Source organism: Aspergillus tubingensis (genome assembly GCF_013340325.1).
Source record: "Aspergillus tubingensis WU-2223L DNA, scaffold_7, whole genome shotgun sequence".
Classification (NCBI taxonomy): Eukaryota; Fungi; Ascomycota; class Eurotiomycetes; order Eurotiales; family Aspergillaceae; genus Aspergillus; species Aspergillus tubingensis.
Window position 1 is genome coordinate 1,293,422 of NW_023336281.1, and position 19,785 is coordinate 1,313,206.

Here is a 19,785-nt window from a genome sequence, read left to right on the forward strand (position 1 = left end):
ATAGTAGCCGAGTTTCACTCTCATGACTATCATCTCTACAACAAGTTGAATCTACCACAATAATTCTAATGAATTCCCCAAAAGGGAACAACAATGTGCCGAATAACAAGCTAGATCATGGCTATCTACGATACATCTCACAACTCAGCTCGACTTGAAGATATAGTACTAGAACCCACCCACTAACTAACATCCTCAGCCAGCAACCGCACTCACAGTAGGCTACTTACAGCCCCATCCACAACCAAAGATCAGCTACACTAACTAAAACCTCCTAGATTAACCAGAATATTTCCCACTGACTAGTCTATATCTGGAGTCTCACACACACAGACCAAACCAGGGAAGCATCTAATGGTCCATCCAATAACCACCCGCTAATCAACTAGAGGCGGCCCGCCCCGAAGCAAATCCATCATTGCTCGCTGCCTCTCTTTTCCCCTCTTCCCTTCGCCTCCTCTCACTCATACTACCTAGCTAAGTACTTAGTTACCAACCCCCTCAGTTAGCTAACCAGAATACGGAAATCGGCTAGGTAGATCAACACCATTATCACCATCATCGCCAACATTTTTTTCATGTGAACATACCTACACATACACACATACATAATCTAATATATAGCGAACTGAAACATTAAAACAGGATATAGTACATACTATAGAAACAAGTACTAACACAAGTACTAGATAAACCCCCCATCGCATCCATGTTGACATTTAGGCTCCAGAGTAACGCCAATTGGTCCACACAGCTCACTACTACGAAAGTAAGTAGGTCACGGCAAATTTACTCCCTTCTGGTAAAGCACCCCGTAACCCCAACGAAGGATTATATTGAGTTGAAATCCTGAACTCGGAACATGAGCGAGGGTGAGTAAGTACTATACCAGTATAGTATCTAGTTAAGGAAAAATAGATAGCTAGTCAGACACTCCGATCGATCGAGAGAAAAAGAAAGTACTACATACTACTTTAGCAAATCTCACCGCCCCAAAAATAAAATTATGACCCATTTTTGTTATTGTAGAATCTTGCAGAAAAGAAGGGTCAGTAGATCTGGAAGCGAAAAATAAAAAGCAATAAGGGAAAATAAAAAGCAAAAATAAGAGGGGGAAAATAAAAAGCAAAAATAAGAGGGGGAAAATAAGCCAGCAGAGAAGCACAACAAGACAAGGCGAAGCTAGAAAGTGGAGAGGCAGAGTGAGATGAGAGAGAGCCTCGGGGGGTTCTGGTTCTGGTCCATTCCAGCCGGAGGTTCCACGCCCGCCACTGACGTTGCTAAAAGGGAAATAAAAAATATCTTAAATGAATAAAAAAAAAGGAAATAATCAAAGGGCTGCGGCGGCTGTTCCATCATCATCATCATCATCATCATCGTTACTCAAGAAGTGGGATGGTCCGTGTTTTGGCGCTAGACTAGACTTTCTCTACGTTGAGCTCAATAGATAGTCAGTCCTCCACTACTACTCCATCATCTAGACTATCTACTTAGTTCGGAGGAACTTGCAGGAGAGGAGGGGGTGGGAAAGGGAATAGTAGTGAGGGAGGGACGGGGAGGAACGGAGAAGACAGTCAGCGGAAGTACGGAGTAGTATCTCTCTCTAGTCTCTACTACTATAACCACGGAATTACAAATGAACAGCACTAAATATATTAAACTAGGGCTGGTACACACATCTAAGAAGTAAAAAAAAAGAAGTAAGAAAACCAAGGAAATGCAGGCCCGGGAGCCGCACCCAATTAAGTGCCGCAAGCCCCCGATTTGCGGTTGGCGCTCGTGCTGACTCTTCGCCCGTTAGTTACTGGGGGAAGGAAGGGAGGGATGGATGGATCTATCTAGTAGTAGCGCAGATACGAGGCTCCATCTCAGCGTCATCATCATCAAATATGTAGTAGTCTATGGGTATGCTGCTGTTGTTACTGCAGCACCACGGCTCTAGGTAAGCCGTGCTGCGTATTTAGCTTCCTTTGCTTACTAGTTTAGCTGACTAGCTAGTTAGTTAGCACACCACTTTTCATAACCTGACCTGACCTGACCCCCAACCACCGCCCCTCATCCACACCCACCCCCCCCTGCTAGTTTAGTGCGATGACTACTGACCCGGGCTTACTGGCGCTTGGACTCGTTCGGCTTTTGTACGCCTCCCGTGAATGAGGCTAGTGTGGTTTCGTTCTTTCTTTTTCTTGCATGCATAGGGTCGGTCACCTTGCGGCGGTTTGGGTAGGACGATGTTGGGGGCTGAAGTGGGCAGTACTAGAAGAGTAGGTGAAGGAAGAGAGGTATGAGTTGAGCCCATATTAACTTAGTATAATTCGGGATTTGAGGATTGATTTGGTTTGGGCAATGCTTACTTCTTTCCTTTCGGAATCTCCGGCTGGCAAGGCTGTTTCTCATCCATGGTTGTGTTGTGTGTGTGTCTGTGTGCCGGCTTGCCGTCCATAGTATACTACATGGGTGGTCATGCCACGGGAAAGGCAGAAAACAACTAAGCCGTGAGTGATATCTACTCCACTCAGGGTGCTAGACCTTGTGAGGCAATGTAAAAAGTTCTAGGGATGAATTAATTTTTGTCTGTCCGCCCGGGCAAGGAAAACCAAGTAGTTAATTGTTTACAGCCTGGCCTTTTGGCTCAACTGGGCCTGAACTTTCTTAACCCGTTCCCAGGCCTCCAGCGCAAATGGCTCCGTATTTCTAGCATATTCCGCAGCGCGGGCACTACTAGCCTGTCTCAGGGCATATCTCGCCTTGATACCATGCATAATAACCGAGCTTCTCCAAGAGAAGAAAGCATCGCCCCATGGGATATCCCCAGTGGGGTCATACCCGGACACCTCACGATACCAGCGGATGCAGTCCTCTCGAGCGGGCAAGCCAGGCACCACCTTCGGGACGAACATTGCCTTCTTGTGGTCCACTCCATCGAGGAAAAAGGGACTAGTGAGGTTGCAGAAGTCGGACAGAGGGTGCCCCACCGTGGCCATTTCCCAATCCAACAGGCCAATGACTCGCGGTTCGGATTTGTGAAATATCATATTATCGATCTTATAGTCCCCGTGCACGAGCGTGCCGCGGTCTTGCGGCTGCGTCGTCTTGTCTTCGAAGAAACGCACCATGTCCATGAAATGAGGCAACTCTCCGACAGGTTCCTTGGTCTCCACATCCACGGCTTGTGCCTGCGCCTGTGCAACTGCTGTAAAGGTGGCGATCTGTCGATCATAGTACCCCGTCGGTTTTCCGAACCTCTCCAACCCGACCTTTTGGGGTACTACCCGGTGGAATTTGGCTAATGTCCGGACCGCATCCTGCCATCTGTTGGTAGGGGGGTTGCAGTCGTTAGCTTCTTCTTCCCGCTTCCATGTAACAGTAGCCGCGTCAGGCGGGTTGTATCATCCCGAAAAGGCAGGGGGGAGGGAGGAGGGGATGACGTACAATGCGGTTCTCTCCGCCGGGTCGACCCCGGGCATGGCAGGATCAGTAAAGTGTCGTCCGTCTAGGAATTCCATGATGTAGAAGGGGGTGCCGATTACGCTGCTGTCCTCGCAGAGACAGTATGCTTTGGGGACGGGCACGTCGGTGTTTCCTAGGGCATGGATGATCTTGTACTCGCGCTCGACTTTGTGCGCTGTCTTGGAGAGTAGCTTGCCCGGGGGCTTCTTGCGCAGGACATATTTGCTGCCGTCGGCGGTGGTGAGTTGATAGGTAGGGTTGGATTGACCAAAGCCAAACTGTAGCGTGTAAGTTGTGTGTGACCAGATGAATTAAATCAAAAAGGAGCCATCATATACCTGCTTCACATCCAAGGGGGTCTTGATATCGGGTACATTGAGATTGAGATAGCGTTCCAGGGAAGGAACATCAATAGGTTGGCGCACCGCTCCAGCCATATCCAAGACAATGCGAACTTCAACAACAATATGCTGTGAGACTATATGCAGCACCACCAATTTCTATAAAACGTAGCAAAAGCGGAGAATAAGTCACGCTGAGGATGGGAACAAAACCCGGGGATAGCCCCGATCTCAAGCCAGCCAGCCACGGCCCGCGGCTCACCTGAAGGGGGCGCTGCGGGGAGCCTCGGCTATCCTGGATTCCTTACCCTTCAAGGTCTAGTCCAATCTCCAACAGTATCAAAGATCAGATCAAACAACCCAAACCCGCCAAGCCCATTAAAACGCGCCTCGCGTCTCCCTTCACCGCCAGACGCGTTCCCCCAAATAGATTCCAGCAACCCCAAATTAAAAAAAAATAGAAGAACCCACTATGAAGGGCCTCGCCCTCGCCCTCGCATCTCGTCGATTTACACAACACACCGCATTTCCAACACCTCTTCAGCACCTCTTCAGCCGAAGAAAAAGGATACACCATATCTCTTCCTCCCCACTACACACCACCCAGATAATGACCAAGGAGACCACCCCTCCTCCCACCACTACCACTACCAACGAACCTACAACAACAACAACTCACGAACCCCCCTCCCTCCCCGCCTCTCCCCTCGCCAAACGCACCAAACCCAACACCGATACCACAGACACAACTACATCATCAACAATGGGCTCAACCAGCACCCCCCTCCCCCCCCTCCAAGTGAAGAAGCTCACTCCCACGGGCCGCGCCCCGACCCGCGGCTCTGCCTTCGCGGCCGGATACGACATGTACAGCGCCAAGGAGACCGTCATCCCTGCTAAAGGGAAGGCATTGGTTGATACGGGCATTGCTATTGCTGTGCCGGAGGGGACGTGTACGTACCAACCTACCCATAACTATATACACAGAGGACGAAAGCTGATAATCTTGTGATTGTGGTATAGACGGCAGAATCGCCCCCCGCTCTGGCCTCGCCTCGAAGCACTTCATTGATACTGGCGCGGGCGTCATCGATGCAGATTACCGGGGAGAGGTCAAGGTTCTTTTGTTTAACCACTCGGATGTGGATTTCGAGGTGAAGGAGGGAGATCGTGTTGCGCAGTTGGTTTTGGAGAGGGTATGTCCCAATTCTTTTTCTTCTATTGTTTGGATGGTTGTGGTGGGTGCCGATTGCTAATTGTAATGTGGTGTTAGATCTATACCCCTGAGGTTGTGGTTGTGGAGGAATTGGCAGAGAGTGTTCGTGGGGCTGGTGGGTTTGGAAGTACTGGTGTTTAAATTGGGAGTCTTTGGATGGGGTTATGTTAGAGATATGGCGTGTATGGCTGAATGATATCCGTATAATTGGGATACAATTACAATAAAATTACATGGATGTGAGAATAAATGTCATCTATGTTTGGTCCGTCACTGCATTTCATCATGACTGGTGGTATATAATCAACACCCGTCTATAACTAATCTATAATGCTCAAACAATTTGCCGCCCATTTAGCGATAGGATCAACGAAACTGCGCCGGCAGATCCTCCCGTCGCCACTCACTCGCCTGGAACTCCACCTCCGGTTCCCGCAGATACTGCGCATGCCGGACCACCCGTACTTCTGCCGCCTTACTCTCCCGCAGATGCGCCCTCTTCTGCTGGTCCTCCTGGCTGAGCAGCTTCTCGCCCTCATCCGGAACAATGGCGCGCAACTCGGCATCTCGCGCCTCCAGAGTCTTCTCCAGTACGCAGTGCATACTCGCCAGCACCTTCCGGGTAGACTGGGCAAGGGGCAACTCCGTTGCAGGGACATGGTCAGGCGAGACCCACGACTTAGTGTGGCGGAGATTTGCATCGGCATTGAACACGGCCTCGCGGAAGCGGGCTACCGTGAGAGCGGCGAACATGTCGCCGGTACCGCTGAAGTAGCAGTCCAGGGCGGGGACGTCGATGCGGAAGAGACGCGGGGCGCCGTCGGAGCGGGTGGTCGAGCCGATGACGGTAAGAGTGTTGGGGAGAGGAGAATCGGAGAGGCTGGCGATTTGCACGGAGGTGATGATCACGTGGGGGATGTTGTAGATGGCGTGGAGGGCGGTGATGGCTTCAGCGAGGGTGGCGAGGGAGGTGATTTTGATGCCGGAGAGGACTCTGCTTTGGTTAGAGGGAGCAGCAGAAGTAAGGATAGAGGGATGGCTTACTCGGCTTCGAATTGGTTGGGGAGAATAAGGTCTGCGTGGCGGATGACCTTCTTGTAGGCGGGAACGACGTCGTCGTTGACGTAGAGACGGCCTTGGTCGCCCATTACAGGGTCCAGGACTGCGCATGGTTATTACTGCCACCACATAGAACAGAGAGAGGGGGCAGCTCACTCCAGAAGAAAGAACCGGGATTCTTTTCCGCTTTGCGCTGGAGGTCCATGCCAATGGCCCCGACGGCTTCGACGGCAGCTGCACTTGGCGCATAGCCAGAAAGCATGACATCAAAGTCAAGCAGGTTGCTCTGCGTGAGACCCTCATAGAGCGCGGTGATCTCCTCTGCTGTGGCCCTAGTGCCCTTGAACTGTCTATAACCGGTGTGGTTACCTGGAGTCTGTTAGTAGGGTGATTACATATATGATATATGCCAGCTTACTGAAGTGCACTGTGTTCAAGGCGGCGACATCACAGCCCATGAGCTGCATGACCGCAGTGGCCATCTTATTGCCCACATATCTGATCCGTCAGTATGGGCAGGGATTGGATGCGACGAGACATCATGATAGATAGAGGTGTTATCAAATATGACACATACCCGTAGACAACCTAGACCCTTGTCAGCAATGCATTGGGGGTAGGTACCATTGAGGGTACATCCATGGTGGTTGGGGGAAAACATACATGGCTGGCGACAGCCAAGACCCTGGTCTCAGGGACGAGAAGATCGGCGGACATGATGAAATGAAGGGGAGCTGGGTGGAGGAGAAGAAGAGGAGCAGGCGGGCAAGGAAGGGAACAGTTCGATGTCATTCCTTCCTTTGGGTCGGCGATAGGCGAGGTGGAACCTCCTGGGTTTGCCGCGTTGTTGATTGGCCCACGGGGCCGGCGTGCAGCCCGTGCTCCCTCGGGAGTTTTTGATTTATCTTATTAAGGGATTTCCCATCCGGCAGTTTATTTTCCTGTCTTCTATCTGAATAGTAGTTGTTCCTCTGGGTCGAAGTGACAAGAATAGCTGTTACACTCCTCGAGTCAGTCGTGACGCTAATTCTGGTGGCGCCAGTTTCAGACGAGAACACAACAGGTAGAATAACCGAACTGTCCGCTATGCTCATTGACTTGTGAAAAGTCCTTCTTTTGCTTTGTACTAGGAGCAAGGAGTCCAATCAGTTGCCCTGCTAAGAATAAACCCTGAGGGTCCAGACTCTTTGCCCGTCGGTCTAGTCTCGACTGTTCCATCCAGCCTATACCAATTATGCCCGTTTTTTTCTTTGGCGCACGGCTCACTCCGTCAGGCACGCCCCTGACTACCCTGCTCGTGGGTGTGTGTCTTGTCCACAATGTGCCATGGCTTTAATCCCGTTGTGTGATTGATCCCGTTGTAGTACAGTAGCCTCATGGTTTAGATTAAAGCTGCCCTCCCCCATCCTGAAGTGCCCTAATCCGTCCATCCATCCATCTATCCATCCATCCCCCTTGCCCTGCCACCGAGCAGCCATCCCAAGACCATGTAATTGGACAACCACATTCCTTTGGATTTCTTTGCTGTCTATATACACACTCTCTCTTCATCTAAAATCTAGTCCCTCATTAAGGAGATCCAATTGACCATCACCACCATGGTATCCATCTACCACACGCCGCGTGCACGCCCAGCACGGCCACACCAACACCACCAACAACGATCACTCCTTCTCTTAACCCTACTCGCCCTCCCATCCGTACTAGGATCCGTGCTTCCATCCAACGCAGAAATAAGCAGCGGAGAGATCGTCAATGCGGATCACTCCGCAGCACATACCACCACCACAGACCACCAACTATCACCAGATATCTTCACCAACGACGACACCCTCACCCTCACCCTCCACCCCCGCACCACCACCTCCAACGACACATCCATAACCACCGACACCACCGACACCACAACCTCAACCTTCCCAACCGCCTTCGACACCTCCCTAACCAACAACTTCACCACAACCACCTGCTCCACCTTCTTCCACACCCTCCTAACCAACAGCACCCTAACAACCTGCCACGCCATCTCCCTCCTCCTCCGCGACTCAACCTCCTTCTTCCACGCCCTCACCTCCGCCCCAACCACCTCCTCCATCCTCGACACCGCCTGCGCCTCAGACCTTTCCACCTGCAGCACCGCCCTCACCACCCTCGCCACCTCCCTCCTCCAATCCTCGACCTGTCTGCACGACTACAACGCAGGAAACCAAGCCGTGGTGTCCCTGTACACAGACCTGATCGTCTACGCACCCATCTACCGCGCCACGTGCCTGCAGTCCCCCACGACGAATAACTATTGTTTCGTGGATGCGGTCACGAATACCACGAATGCCGTCGACTATGATGTGTATTTCGTGCCGTATGGGAGTGCCATTTCGTCTAAGCCCTGGCCGACTTGTAATGAGTGTCTCCAGGCTACTTTGAATGTGTATAAGGAGTATGCGAGTGTGGATGGGCAGCCGCTGGCGGGGAGTTATTTGCCTACGGCGAGGGGCGTGAATGGGGTTTGTGGGGAGGGGTTTGCGGATGTTAATGTTACGGTTGGGGTCGTGGGGGATAGGGTTAGTAGTGGTGGTGTTGGTGGTGTGAAGGATTGGAGGGGTGGGTTGGGGTTGGGGTTGGTGGTGGTGGGGTGGAGTGTTGGATGGGTGATCATGGGGGTATGATAATATATGTGATGTAATATGGTTATGGTTTTTACATATGGAGGGATATTCTAATGTCTATACTTTAATTTCTCTTATCTACACTCACTCACTCATTCATTCACTCCCCTCGCTTAGTTTGAAGGTATATGGAAATATGAAATAATATCTTATTCAAAACCAGGTATATCCAGCCCGTGGGCAAATAAATATCAAACAGTGCAGAATAATATCAAAATGTGGAGGCCACTATATCATGTCGTCACATATTTCATGATACGAATAATCGGGGTACTGTCGGTTTGCTAACTGCGTCGAAAACTGTCGCCCAGCGCTACCCCTACCAGGCTTTGAGGCCCGAAGCTCTCACTCCCCAAGCCTGACGCTGGGCTTTGCGTTGATGCGTCTCTCTCCCGCTTGATCCGGAAGAAGGCCAGCTTGGTGAACCGGTTGAGCTGCGCCCAAAAGTGTCGTCCTGCCGGATGCGCCGCAATGCGCTCCAGGAGATCGACTGCTGCCTCGCGCACCGGCTGGTGTGGGTGGAACAGTCCCATACCGAGGTAGAAGAGTCCCGCTTGGTTCTCCGGAGTCACGGTCAAAAGCTGGCAGATGCCTGCGTAGTCCTTGACCGCATGCGCAAATGAGATGTAGATCGCCCCCGCATCGGCTGGCGGCAGCCTCAGCGCCCGTAGCCGGTCATGATGATGATGCAGGTCCGGCTTCTGAATCGGCCGTGAGGGATAATACATGGCTGCAATGTCTTGAATAAAAGAGTAATATGATCGCGTCGTCCGCCAGCCTTCAATCCTTGCCACCGACGCCATCAGCTCGCGTTGCTTGGAGCCCTCGTCTGGCCACACGTAACCGTGTCCGCGGAGCGTTGTCGGATCAAGCGGATCCGCCTGAAGGCCGCTTGGGCTTTCGGGCGAAAGCTCTTCGTTGGGCCCGATAACATACAAATTGGACGCCCCGTAGACCGTCTCCTCGAAGGCAGCAGCAACACGGGTGAATTTGGTGATATAGGCGCGCCACTTCGCTCGGATGGCATTCTCGCCGTATCGGTTGGTGATGCTGCGCTGGACCTCCTCCATAAAGACATTGTCTCCACTGGGATCTGAATTGTTACTCGGCGGTGGATGGTGGTTCATGGCGGCTTGCTGCTGGAAGTACAAAAGTCCTTCGGTAACAGGGGCCGGCTCGATGTGGCTGCTGATCTTCATTCGGCCCGTGGGCAGGTCGCAGAGCACATCCCACCACTCGGGGTGGTTGGCAAAGGTAGGATTTGTCACGCCGGCAATGAAACCAGGGACCCTCAGTAGATCATCGATCTTCGTCAAATCGGTGTACGGGAACGCATGTCTGGTGAATCCGCGCAATATACCGCCCGACGCAAGGGCGCACGCCGCCAACACTGCCTCGGCCACCTCGCCTGAAGGGCGATTATGCCCCAGGAATATCACACGCTTCTGAGTCAGCATGGCGTTGACGAGGACAATGATCGGATGGGTAAAGGGTCCGCTTGTGGTGAGGTGGGGGTGGATGGGAAAAGGCTGTGGTGAGGCCGCATGCGGAGCAGAAAAGATTTGGATGAGCTTGATCAGGGAAAAGTCGCCCACAACCTCCGGCCAAATGACCGTTGGCACCTTGACAGGAATAGGAATGTCGTTGTAGACGATCTTAGACTCAAACTCGTGGGTATCTCGGGGTAGCGTGTATCGAGGGGCGGCCGGCCTTTTCGGGGACGGGGGTTCGTCGTCGAAAGGCGTGCCGTCTTCAACTTGTCGCTGGTGGATCATCTGCTCGAATTTCTCGATAAACATATCCTTACAGTTGCTCGCCTGCAAGATCAGTCGTTCTAAAAGAGATAGCCTTGGCATCAACGACAGGTCCATGGCGTTCACGGCATTGTATAACGATACGAGCGTCTCGGGGTAGGGGTTCTTGAAGTAATCCTCCAGGGCCAGGAGAAGTAGAGGCTATCGTGGCCGGTCAGCTCCATCACATGCGCTGTACTGGGTGAACCTACTTTATATATATGTAGGAAAGAATGTCGCGTACAAATCGCCATGGCTTTGACAACTGCACCACTGTGATTGTTCAGTATTGACTAGGCAGCCGGAAAACCATGGAAGGACATACCGCTTGACGGAATTATCTTGCTTCGTATTTACAAGGTTGAGCACATACATCAAGGGTGGCCCCTCGCCACCCTCTTCTTCGTCACTGCTCTCCTCTTCGGTTGACCCGTCGACATCCTCGCTATCCCCGTCGCCGCTCTCCGCATCCCCTATCCGGGACTTCTTTTTCTTCTTCTTTTTCTTGCCGGTACTGGCGTCGTCGTCCTCATCGGCATCCGCGCTCGTGTCCTTATGTAGGAAAAAGATTGTCCAGTCTTGGCTCCGAACGTGCGTCTGATCGGGAAGCATCAGCTCTGCTAGCATGCTCTCGTCGCCACTGATTGCGGCGGGATACTGATGCTCCATGATCGGGCCGCGGTCAATGTGGAACGAGGCCACGAGGATGTATTCGACATGTCGCTCGGGCGAATCTCGGGGGTATTGCGATTTGCATCGTCGCGGTTTGGGATAGAGAGCAGAGGGACCATTGCCCAGCGAGCGACGGCGCGCCGAGTTCCCCGAGCTACTGGGGGTGCGCCGGTGGATGATGGAAGGGGAAGGGGAGAGGCGGGGATGGCCATTGGCCTTGGAAGGATTGGTGGTGGCCGCAAGCGAGAGGGTGGAATCGTCAGTAGGTCGGTAGGGAAGTGAGATGCTCATTTTCTGGCCGGGGAACAGGGGGTCGAGGTGGGCACGGGGGTCATTCAGATCGAGAGCGGATCGGGGGTGGCAAGTGATAGCTCCAGAGGACCGGCGAACAATGAGCACGAGGATAACGATAATAGCAGCATACTCGATCAATTAGTCCCAGTAGAAAACCGAGGCGACCTGACTCAGGCAACTGATACTGTCGAACTGTCAGTCATTGTCGGGGATCATGAGCCAGGGCGGACTTTGGGGGGGAGAGAGGTTCGTCGATCGGAGGATTAGTCGGGATAGACTCAGGGGAAAAAGAAAGGGGACGAGAGCCTCCAAAGCCCACGCACCGACGATGATCTCCACAGCGGGGAAAGGCGACGGGAGACAAACCAGCACCACCGACCGCCATGGCCTCAATGCACGCAGTTGGGGGGGAAGTAAGAATAATTGCAATGGGACGTGCAATGGGCACGGGAGATCTAGGCCATGAGATCTAGACCAGCAGATAGTAAACTGTTTTAGATCGATGATAATAATAGAGAAGATGCCAATGATCGGATCTCTTTCTCCGTGCAGTTCGATTGAGGGAACTTCAGACTTGCAGCAAATGCCGCTTCTTGCCTTTCTTGGGCCCCCGCACGTGCCCCCTCCGTCTCGGCCCGACTTGAACCCCCGATGCCTTGTTGTTTGTTTGGCTGCCTTTCCCCTTCTGGGAACTATGTATGAATGGTTTATCTCCATCCCCCATTCTATCCTGCCATCTTTTCCCCTCTTGATCCCTTCTTTGCTGTGTGTGATCCCCCCAATCTGATAGGGAATTTTGTACAGTTGCATATCATCGTCATATTTATTCTCCACATTGTTTTAATCCAGCATGGTAAGTACTCATCCTCCCAGTTTCCTCCCTCCGCACTCCGCTCACCGCCGTATCTACAGGTCTCCTCCAACGCCCCCTTCAGGCCATCGCCATTATCATTTGGCTCCCCTCGACCCTCCCCTTTTCGCCGTCCTTCCACGCCCAACTCCCCTCCACAAGGCCGTTCAAGCACCCCGGGCAGTTCCCCCGGTCGCGGATACACTCCGGTCCAGTCTCCGAGCAAACTCAAGGAATCATACACAGTCGAGGAAGATGACGGTTCATCGCCCAAAAGCAAGCCCAGAAGTCCCATTGCGCAGCCCCGATTCACACGTGAGGCGCCTCCCTCGCCAACGAGGGGCGCCAATGCCCCGGATTCGTCGCCGTCGTTGATGGAAGCCAAAGCCACGAACATGATGGCGGCGTCATCTGATGCCGCAGCAAAACTACCCCCGGCACAACTGCGGGAAATAAGAGAGGCCTTCCAAGTTCTGGACCGAGATAACGATGGTTTGGTAGATAAGGACGATGTGGCGGATGTGCTTACGAACGTGGGTATGTAAAAGAAGGCTAGCTAAAGGCTAGCTAGTCGATCATCTTAGGGCGATGACATATGATACTGACGCAACGCTGCTCAACAGGCCAAGACCCGACTGCCATTTCCAAGTTCTTCCCTCTGGGAGGTCCCCAGACTATGAATTTCCCCACCTTCCTCAATACCCTCTCACAGCTGCTTGCCCCTCTTTCTTCCCGCCAAGAGCTCATGAATGCCTTAGCGGCCTTTGACGAGGACGATAGCGGTCAGATCGACGTCGACGAGCTGCGCGATGCTCTCTTACATACAGCGTCCGAGGACGGAGACCATCCACTAAGCGACCGGGAGATCAATGAGGTACTCAGTGGATTTACGGGGCGCCGAGCATTTGGTGGGAAAGGTGCTCGGGCAACGGGCGGAGGAAAGAGGGGGGAGGTATTCCGATACCAGGACTTTGTCAGTGGAATCATGGGAGGGACAGAGAATGGATCGACGAATCGCCGCGACGCCTAGTAGATAGCCGCAACGGCGGAGTGGGAATTATTGCTTATAGTTCGGTAACGGCGTTCGGATGAGGAGGGATACCGATAGTTTAGGGAACCCGACTGGCTCTGGCAGCCATTGACCTACAATTTTTGGAGTTCCGTAGAGACAACAACAGCAACAACTACAACAACAACTACACCAGCAACATCATGTAGATACCTTTCAGGGCAGCTCCATCTGCGGAAAGTTAAACATGACAGCCAGCCAGCCAGGAACATGTCACGATGGAAATAAAGTTGACAGGGCGAAGAACGAGAACCAGACAAGACAAGACTCGTGGGCCCGTGAGGAATAAGGCCAGGAATTTCCCATGGCAACTGAGCTTTTTTGCTCGCGTCGTCGCGTGTCCCCGCATTCCGTCCGTCGGCAAAAAAAGGCCCGCCATCAGATTGAAACTCTGAAGAGAGAGAAAGAGAGAAGAAGAGAGACACTAAAAATTAGTGATGATCCCAAGCTGCAGCAGAACCCCCTAAGAAGCCATTGATTTCTTGCATCCGTCCGGCGTCGTTTCTTTTCTCCAACCATTCATTCTCCCCCATTTCCGACCCTAGTTATTATTTACTCTTACGTGAAATAAATTTCTCCAGGATCCTTTTCTTTTTTTTGTCTATCATTATTGTCATTATAATATTCATGGATCATCTTTCTATCCTTCTTTGATTCCACGTTTCAAGGAAGATGGTTGTATCTCTGCGCCAGATGCAGACCCCCAACCCCAATCCTTGCTGATCCAATCGAGCGTCTGTCCGTCACACCTGCAGCAGAGCCCACTCTTTCTCTCCCTCCACTCCTCCAGCCCAGCCCAGCCCAGCCCAGCATGGCGCCCTCCGAGTCCTCTCCTTCTCCCTCGTCCTTCCATCCCACCCAGGCCCAGCTTAATCTCGCTGCTCTGGCTGGGTCACCTTCACCGCGGACCATGCGAGGCTTGCGCAAGATCCAGTCTCATCAGATCCTCTCATCTCACCCACCTTCCTCTGCTCATCATCCGCCGTCGGGGCGCTTGTCTGCTGGCGCCGAGGAGCTCGCCCAACCTCCTCAGCTGGACTCACCCGTGCGACTGCGCTCGCAACGCCGGGCGCGCTCCAACAGCGATGCCTCGTCTCGGGAGGCCCCTGCGATAGGAACTCAAAAGCGATCGGCTAGAAAGACGGGTTCTGGGTTTGGAATCAAGCGCTCGGTCTTGGAGACTCTCCTCCGGGACGGTCCGCACCAGGGCAACCTTCAGGAGGGTCTCCAGGAGCTCCGGTACCTCGTTCTCTCGACACGAGTCGAAGCAGACGCGGATGGCATGGTATGTAGCCCGCCCCCCCTCGTGCTCTTTCTGCCCCTCGTGGAATCCAGAGCAACACGTTCACTAACACTATCGCGACAGTCCACCTACCGAATCTACCTCTGGCTCGTCCTTCTCGATGTTTCTCCCGTTCCAACCGACGAATACCTCTCCCTCATCCACCGTGGTCGCTCCCCAGCCTACACCAAAATCCGCAATGACACATTCCGCACGATGGCCACAGACCCCCTATTCAAACGCCGCGTTACGGAAGCCAGCCTGATCCGGCTACTTAACGCTGTCGCATGGAAACTCCACGATGCAAAGAATAAATACCGATCGCGATCGCGTCCCTCGTCACGTCTCCGAGAGATTGAGCTTTTGATCAACACACCTCCGAGCATTGAAGAAGAGCCCTCCCCATCTGGAACACCAGGTAGTGTTGCCAGCAGTCGCGGCGGCAGCAGCGGGATTACAAATGAATCAGCGATCTACGTCCAAGGCATGAATGTGCTCTGCGCTCCATTCCTCTACGCCGCCCGCAGCGAAGTCGAGGCATTTGCCCTGTTTCACTCGTTTATTACACGCGAATGTCCGGGTTACATCCGCGGCGCCATGGATGGGGTTCATCGAGGACTGCGCTTGGTCGATCAATGTTTAGAGATCGTTGAGCCCAAACTAGCGGCGTACCTCTTCTCTAAGGGCCTACAGGCGAAACTGTATGCATTTCCGTCGGTGTTGACCCTCTGCGCGTGCACGCCTCCTCTTCCGGAAGTGCTTCATCTTTGGGACTTTTTGTTCGCGTACGGAACACATCTAAATATCTTGTGTATCGTGGCGCAATTAATTCGAATGAGGGACACGATCCTGGAAAGTCCGAGGTATGTTTTCTTTTTTTTTCTTCTTTGCCTTTCTCTTTTCCTACCCTGGTTCATTCCCCCTTTTCATGTTTTCTTTTTCCTCGTCCGCCTCGTCCACTCGAAAAAGCAATACCATACCACCAAAAACAAAACAAAAACGGGGATAAACAAGACAAATCACATCCCCTCAGAACACAGCCCCGACACACAGCTCCCTCTGAGAGAATAAATCTCCTAGGCACGATATGATAGCCCCCAAACCCAAAACAAAGGCCGCAGCAGACATTTCAGAGAACATGTGAAGTGAGGTAACAGCGCTAACGACCCATCCACAGTCCCAACAAAATCCTCCGATCCTTCCCACCACTAGACGCCAAAGAGATCATCGCCCTGACGGTCCTAATCGTCCGCAAGATCCCCGAGCCGCTGTACGCTGAATTAATCGACCATGCCAAATGATGGCATCACGTTTCTTTATTTTCCCTGTTTTTCCAGCTAGCTAGTCAGCTAGCCAGGGAACACAGCTACGACTTCAGCTACGGCCAGCCAGCTAGCTAGCCACGAAAACCAACCCTACCTACCTACCACCTACTACCATCTAACCCACCGAATTCGCCACCTACTACTTTACCACCACACGGACCCGGACCCAGACCCAGACCCAAAACAATATTCCGAATTGGGACTAATGTGTCCGTCCCGTCCGGCCGTCCGTCTTTCCGTCTCCCTGCCTGAACCTACTACGCTACTTATATTACCCTTTTCACTTTCTCACGTACGCGCCGGATCTAACGATGACCTAATTGAGACGTCTCGTACTTACCCTTTTTGTACTTGTATTTTACACTTTCTTCCCTTTTCCCTTTTTGTCATTTTTTTTGAACAATTTCTGGCGTTTTTTTTTGCTTTCCCCCTTTCTCATGATAACTAACCTACTAACCTAACCCACTGACTACCATTACTGTATGTATTATTGATTGTTATGAGAGCATGATATCATTGATGGAACTGACTGAGACATGAGAAAAAAGATGGAAAAAGAAAGAGAAAAAGGAAAAAGAAAGCATATAGGAGAGTTGATTGGTTGATCGACGGAGATTGGGGATGTATTTTACTTGGAGATGTTGATTTTTGATTGATTGATTGATTGATTGATTGACCATGTTATTTAAGGCTGATCTGACTATGTCAGTCAGTCAGATAGATGAGATGAGATGAGATGAGATGAGATGGATGACTCATGAGTGAAATGATGAAATTGATTGAATGCATCATGCCTTTTTTTCATTCCCAATATTGGGTTTGCTTTGATTCAATAGAAGTAACTAATTCATTCTATCTATGTAAATGTATGTATTCAGTGTTTGTGTTCAGTAAACCCCGTTAACGCCCCCTCGACGCACGCCGTAAATCTCACTCTGGAAAAGTCATTGGAAAACCCTCACCTCGCACACATAAGTAGAGGAAATAAGAAATAAGATCATGCACATATAAACTATGATCACATCCAATACCAGAGCACATCAAACATAGTAGTGAACCCAACCCCATGATCCCGTTCTATCCCGGCCTTACCCTCTGCAGTGAACATTGATGATGATGATAATATATGTGTACATCGATAACAACTATAGGCTTGGCTAGCCAGTTAATGCGTTCTTTATCACAACTAATGTTGGAAGGAATGCATGCGGCTAAGTAGCCACTGCTTTAGTTCCAGTGTTCGACCCATTAACAACCAGAGGCCCGCAGTGCTCGCCCGATTTGGACGACGCTGAAGTCGACGAAGACAGCGACGATGACCTCGGGCTGTTGTTGCCAGGACCATATGGTCCTTGGTTCTTTGCGACCGGGCCGTTCGCGTTAGCTAATGGAACCGAACCGGTGTGTCTCTCGCGGGTCAGGCTGTACGCGAGATGAAGACTCCGGTCAATCTTGACGCGGATTTTCGCGTCCATGAAGTTAATGCCGTTGTACTGCGCTACAACACGCTTGGCTTCATCCGCTGTGCGTAGGGTTATCCGCGCGAAGCCTTTGCAGCGCCCGGTATCAGGGTCCGTGGACACCTCTGATTGCTCCACTGTGGCGCCGCTTTCTTCGATGAAGGCGCAAAGGAGCTTGTCAGTGGTGGTGGGACTGAGGTTCTGCACGAATATAGTTCGTCGTGGGGAAGAACGGGGGCCTGGGCCCCCGGTGTGGTAGATCTGCGGCGCGAACGCCGGGTTGTAGCCGTAGGAAGCTTTGCCGGACATGTGGGCCCGACATCCGGGTAGACTAAAGCCGCCATGTGCTGGGGCGTCAGGGAACGGTGGCGTGGTCGTAAAAGGATATGTGGGGAGAAAGGGAACAGCAAAGGCGTCGCCGAAGGACTGGCGGAGAGGAGCGGGCGACGGTGGGATGCCTGTTATGGGCTGTTGTGTGACTGGATCTGTGGGGAAAGGCATGAAAGGCTGTTGAGGCATTGCTAGGGGATTGACCATGGGGCCGTAATCAGTAGCTGGATATGTCGGGCAGTTTGGACTGCCGGATAGGATGGGTCTATGAGTTGTCAGTCGTCGCCTGAGGAAGAAGGGGATGCACTTCCTGTACTTACTCGGGGGAAATGGGAGACGGAGGCACTGCCATGTTTTGTGTTGATCGTGGCGGAGTCGAGTAGCCTGGTACATAGTTGGGCGGGATCACGCAGGTTGGACTCTTCGTAGGCCCGGCAATTGGTCGTGTAGGTGAGCTGGTTCGTGCTAATGTGACAACCAGGCTCTGGCCTTCCCAGCCGTTGGTAGAAAGCCTATCTAGAAGCACACTGTCAGCTAGTTTCTGACTATCTGGGTTCCATGACGCACGGTAGGTTCGCCATGCTTCGTCTTCGTTCTTCACAATGATCTGGCCAAGACCGGTTGGGAATCCATGCTGGTCATCGTAGACCACGGCCTGACGGATATGTAAGGCTGTCTGGCGGACTAGGTCCTTGAGCTCTTGCCAGCGACAGTGCGCCGGTATCTGCACTCAGGGTTAGACATGGTCGCGTGTATGGGATGTACCACGTGTGAGACATACGCCCTGGAGGAATAGAACGAATTCCTCTTCTGACCTTCCGGATTTTGTCATTCGGCCCTTCTCGCGTGGAGGGAAAGGCATGATAGTGTGGTATAGTAGGGATCGATATGTCAGATCCCCTGAGTGCTCGGAGAATGGATGAAGAGTAGGTGGACCCCGTGAGCTTAAAAGCCTGTGATCTTCTGACAAAAGAACTATTTCCGATGATTTTAAGCTTCAATGCGCAGGATGGACTCGGTTAGCAGGGGGGTAGTGACCTAGACGCTAGAATATAAGTATCGGGGTTTGGTCTGACGGTCTCACACCCGGGTAGTATGACCAATGATGCCCAAGGGGATTATGCTTACTGATTCGTCCTTAAAGACCCCGGTCGCTATTCAGAACAATCAGGTACGGTTTGAAGAAGAGAAACAGATCCACAGGAAAAATGTAAGAGATCGAGGACCAGTGCTTCGTGGGTTTTATGTCAAGATTGGAAGACAAGCGCCCGAGGGTTGATCGACCTTCTACATCGAAAGCGGCCCACCGAAGGCGAAAAGTGTTGAGGCCAGTGCTGAAGCAGCAGCAGGTAGAGTAAGGAGGGCCAGAATAAGAATAGCAAAGACAGGAAGAATGTCCGAGGGAGTGGAAACGGAGAGGACAGTAGGACCCGTGAGGATAAGATTAGTGGAACGAGGCCAGGAAGCAGAAGGAAAATAGACGAAAGCCACCGATGCATCCGCTGACGAATTAAAAGGGGGCGCAGTTGGTGCTGGAGAGCTTGCGAGGGAATTCTGAGCCTGACGCCTGGAGGAGACTGGGATGGGTCAATTTGGGAGCACTGGCAGAGGCAGTTGGGAGGAGAAGGTGGTGGTAGTGGTGGTAGTGATCGCAGTCGAGGGATCGAAAGAGGACGGGGCCCAAGCAGGCTGATGATGATATGTCATGCATGATCAACAGTGATGGATAAGAAAAGATGGAGACTCACTATTGAGCTTGAGTGGCCGAATAAAGTGATGGAGTCAAAAAAACCAGATGAGAGGGAAAAAGAAAGAAGTAAGTACAGTAGTTAGTGGATGAGTAAAAGAATGATTGAATGAGGAGACGGGGGAGAAAAGAAATGAACTGAACTGGAAAAAAAAGAAAAGAAAAAGTAAATATAGTTAGTTGATTAAATTGATTAGTTGCTGTATGATGGCTGACTGACTTGCTGGGCAT

General features: G+C 52.0%; 8 protein-coding genes across 8 annotated transcripts; 4 read left to right on the forward strand and 4 right to left on the reverse strand.

The window, feature by feature from the left end:
* Window positions 1-2,612: 2,612 nt before the first annotated feature.
* On the reverse strand, window positions 2,613-3,887 carry AtWU_05382 (phosphotransferase family protein; the record flags this gene model as incomplete). Its single annotated transcript, XM_035500492.1, has 3 exons — window positions 2,613-3,312; window positions 3,433-3,728; window positions 3,789-3,887. 3 exons carry the CDS (start codon window positions 3,885-3,887, stop codon window positions 2,613-2,615), a joined length of 1,095 nt encoding a protein of 364 aa, XP_035356385.1.
* Window positions 3,888-4,401: 514 nt separating this feature from the next.
* AtWU_05383 (dUTP diphosphatase) lies at window positions 4,402-5,148 on the forward strand (the record flags this gene model as incomplete). The annotated part of the gene is made up of 3 exons (XM_035500493.1): window positions 4,402-4,744; window positions 4,815-4,987; window positions 5,065-5,148. The coding sequence occupies 3 exons, from the start codon at window positions 4,402-4,404 to the stop codon at window positions 5,146-5,148; spliced, it is 600 nt and encodes a 199-aa protein (XP_035356386.1).
* A 225-nt stretch (window positions 5,149-5,373) lies between these two features.
* AtWU_05384 (pyridoxal kinase) lies at window positions 5,374-6,783 on the reverse strand (the record flags this gene model as incomplete). Its single annotated transcript, XM_035500494.1, has 6 exons — window positions 5,374-6,001; window positions 6,052-6,169; window positions 6,223-6,435; window positions 6,485-6,564; window positions 6,644-6,654; window positions 6,730-6,783. The coding sequence occupies 6 exons, from the start codon at window positions 6,781-6,783 to the stop codon at window positions 5,374-5,376; spliced, it is 1,104 nt and encodes a 367-aa protein (XP_035356387.1).
* Window positions 6,784-7,664: 881 nt separating this feature from the next.
* Window positions 7,665-8,732, forward strand: AtWU_05385 (uncharacterized protein; the record flags this gene model as incomplete). Its single annotated transcript, XM_035500495.1, has 1 exon — window positions 7,665-8,732. The coding sequence occupies one exon, from the start codon at window positions 7,665-7,667 to the stop codon at window positions 8,730-8,732; it is 1,068 nt and encodes a 355-aa protein (XP_035356388.1).
* Window positions 8,733-9,016: 284 nt separating this feature from the next.
* Window positions 9,017-11,694, reverse strand: AtWU_05386 (AFI1/MesA family protein; the record flags this gene model as incomplete). Its single annotated transcript, XM_035500496.1, has 4 exons — window positions 9,017-10,687; window positions 10,738-10,798; window positions 10,851-11,620; window positions 11,677-11,694. 4 exons carry the CDS (start codon window positions 11,692-11,694, stop codon window positions 9,017-9,019), a joined length of 2,520 nt encoding a protein of 839 aa, XP_035356389.1.
* A 647-nt stretch (window positions 11,695-12,341) lies between these two features.
* Window positions 12,342-13,371, forward strand: AtWU_05387 (putative calmodulin; the record flags this gene model as incomplete). Its single annotated transcript, XM_035500497.1, has 3 exons — window positions 12,342-12,344; window positions 12,404-12,878; window positions 12,965-13,371. The coding sequence occupies 3 exons, from the start codon at window positions 12,342-12,344 to the stop codon at window positions 13,369-13,371; spliced, it is 885 nt and encodes a 294-aa protein (XP_035356390.1).
* Window positions 13,372-14,221: 850 nt separating this feature from the next.
* AtWU_05388 (TBC domain-containing protein) lies at window positions 14,222-15,993 on the forward strand (the record flags this gene model as incomplete). The annotated part of the gene is made up of 3 exons (XM_035500498.1): window positions 14,222-14,695; window positions 14,777-15,555; window positions 15,870-15,993. The coding sequence occupies 3 exons, from the start codon at window positions 14,222-14,224 to the stop codon at window positions 15,991-15,993; spliced, it is 1,377 nt and encodes a 458-aa protein (XP_035356391.1).
* A 1,235-nt stretch (window positions 15,994-17,228) lies between these two features.
* AtWU_05389 (RNA binding protein) lies at window positions 17,229-18,669 on the reverse strand (the record flags this gene model as incomplete). Its single annotated transcript, XM_035500499.1, has 4 exons — window positions 17,229-18,072; window positions 18,128-18,323; window positions 18,375-18,531; window positions 18,589-18,669. The coding sequence occupies 4 exons, from the start codon at window positions 18,667-18,669 to the stop codon at window positions 17,229-17,231; spliced, it is 1,278 nt and encodes a 425-aa protein (XP_035356392.1).
* Between the last annotated feature and the right edge of the window lie 1,116 nt (window positions 18,670-19,785).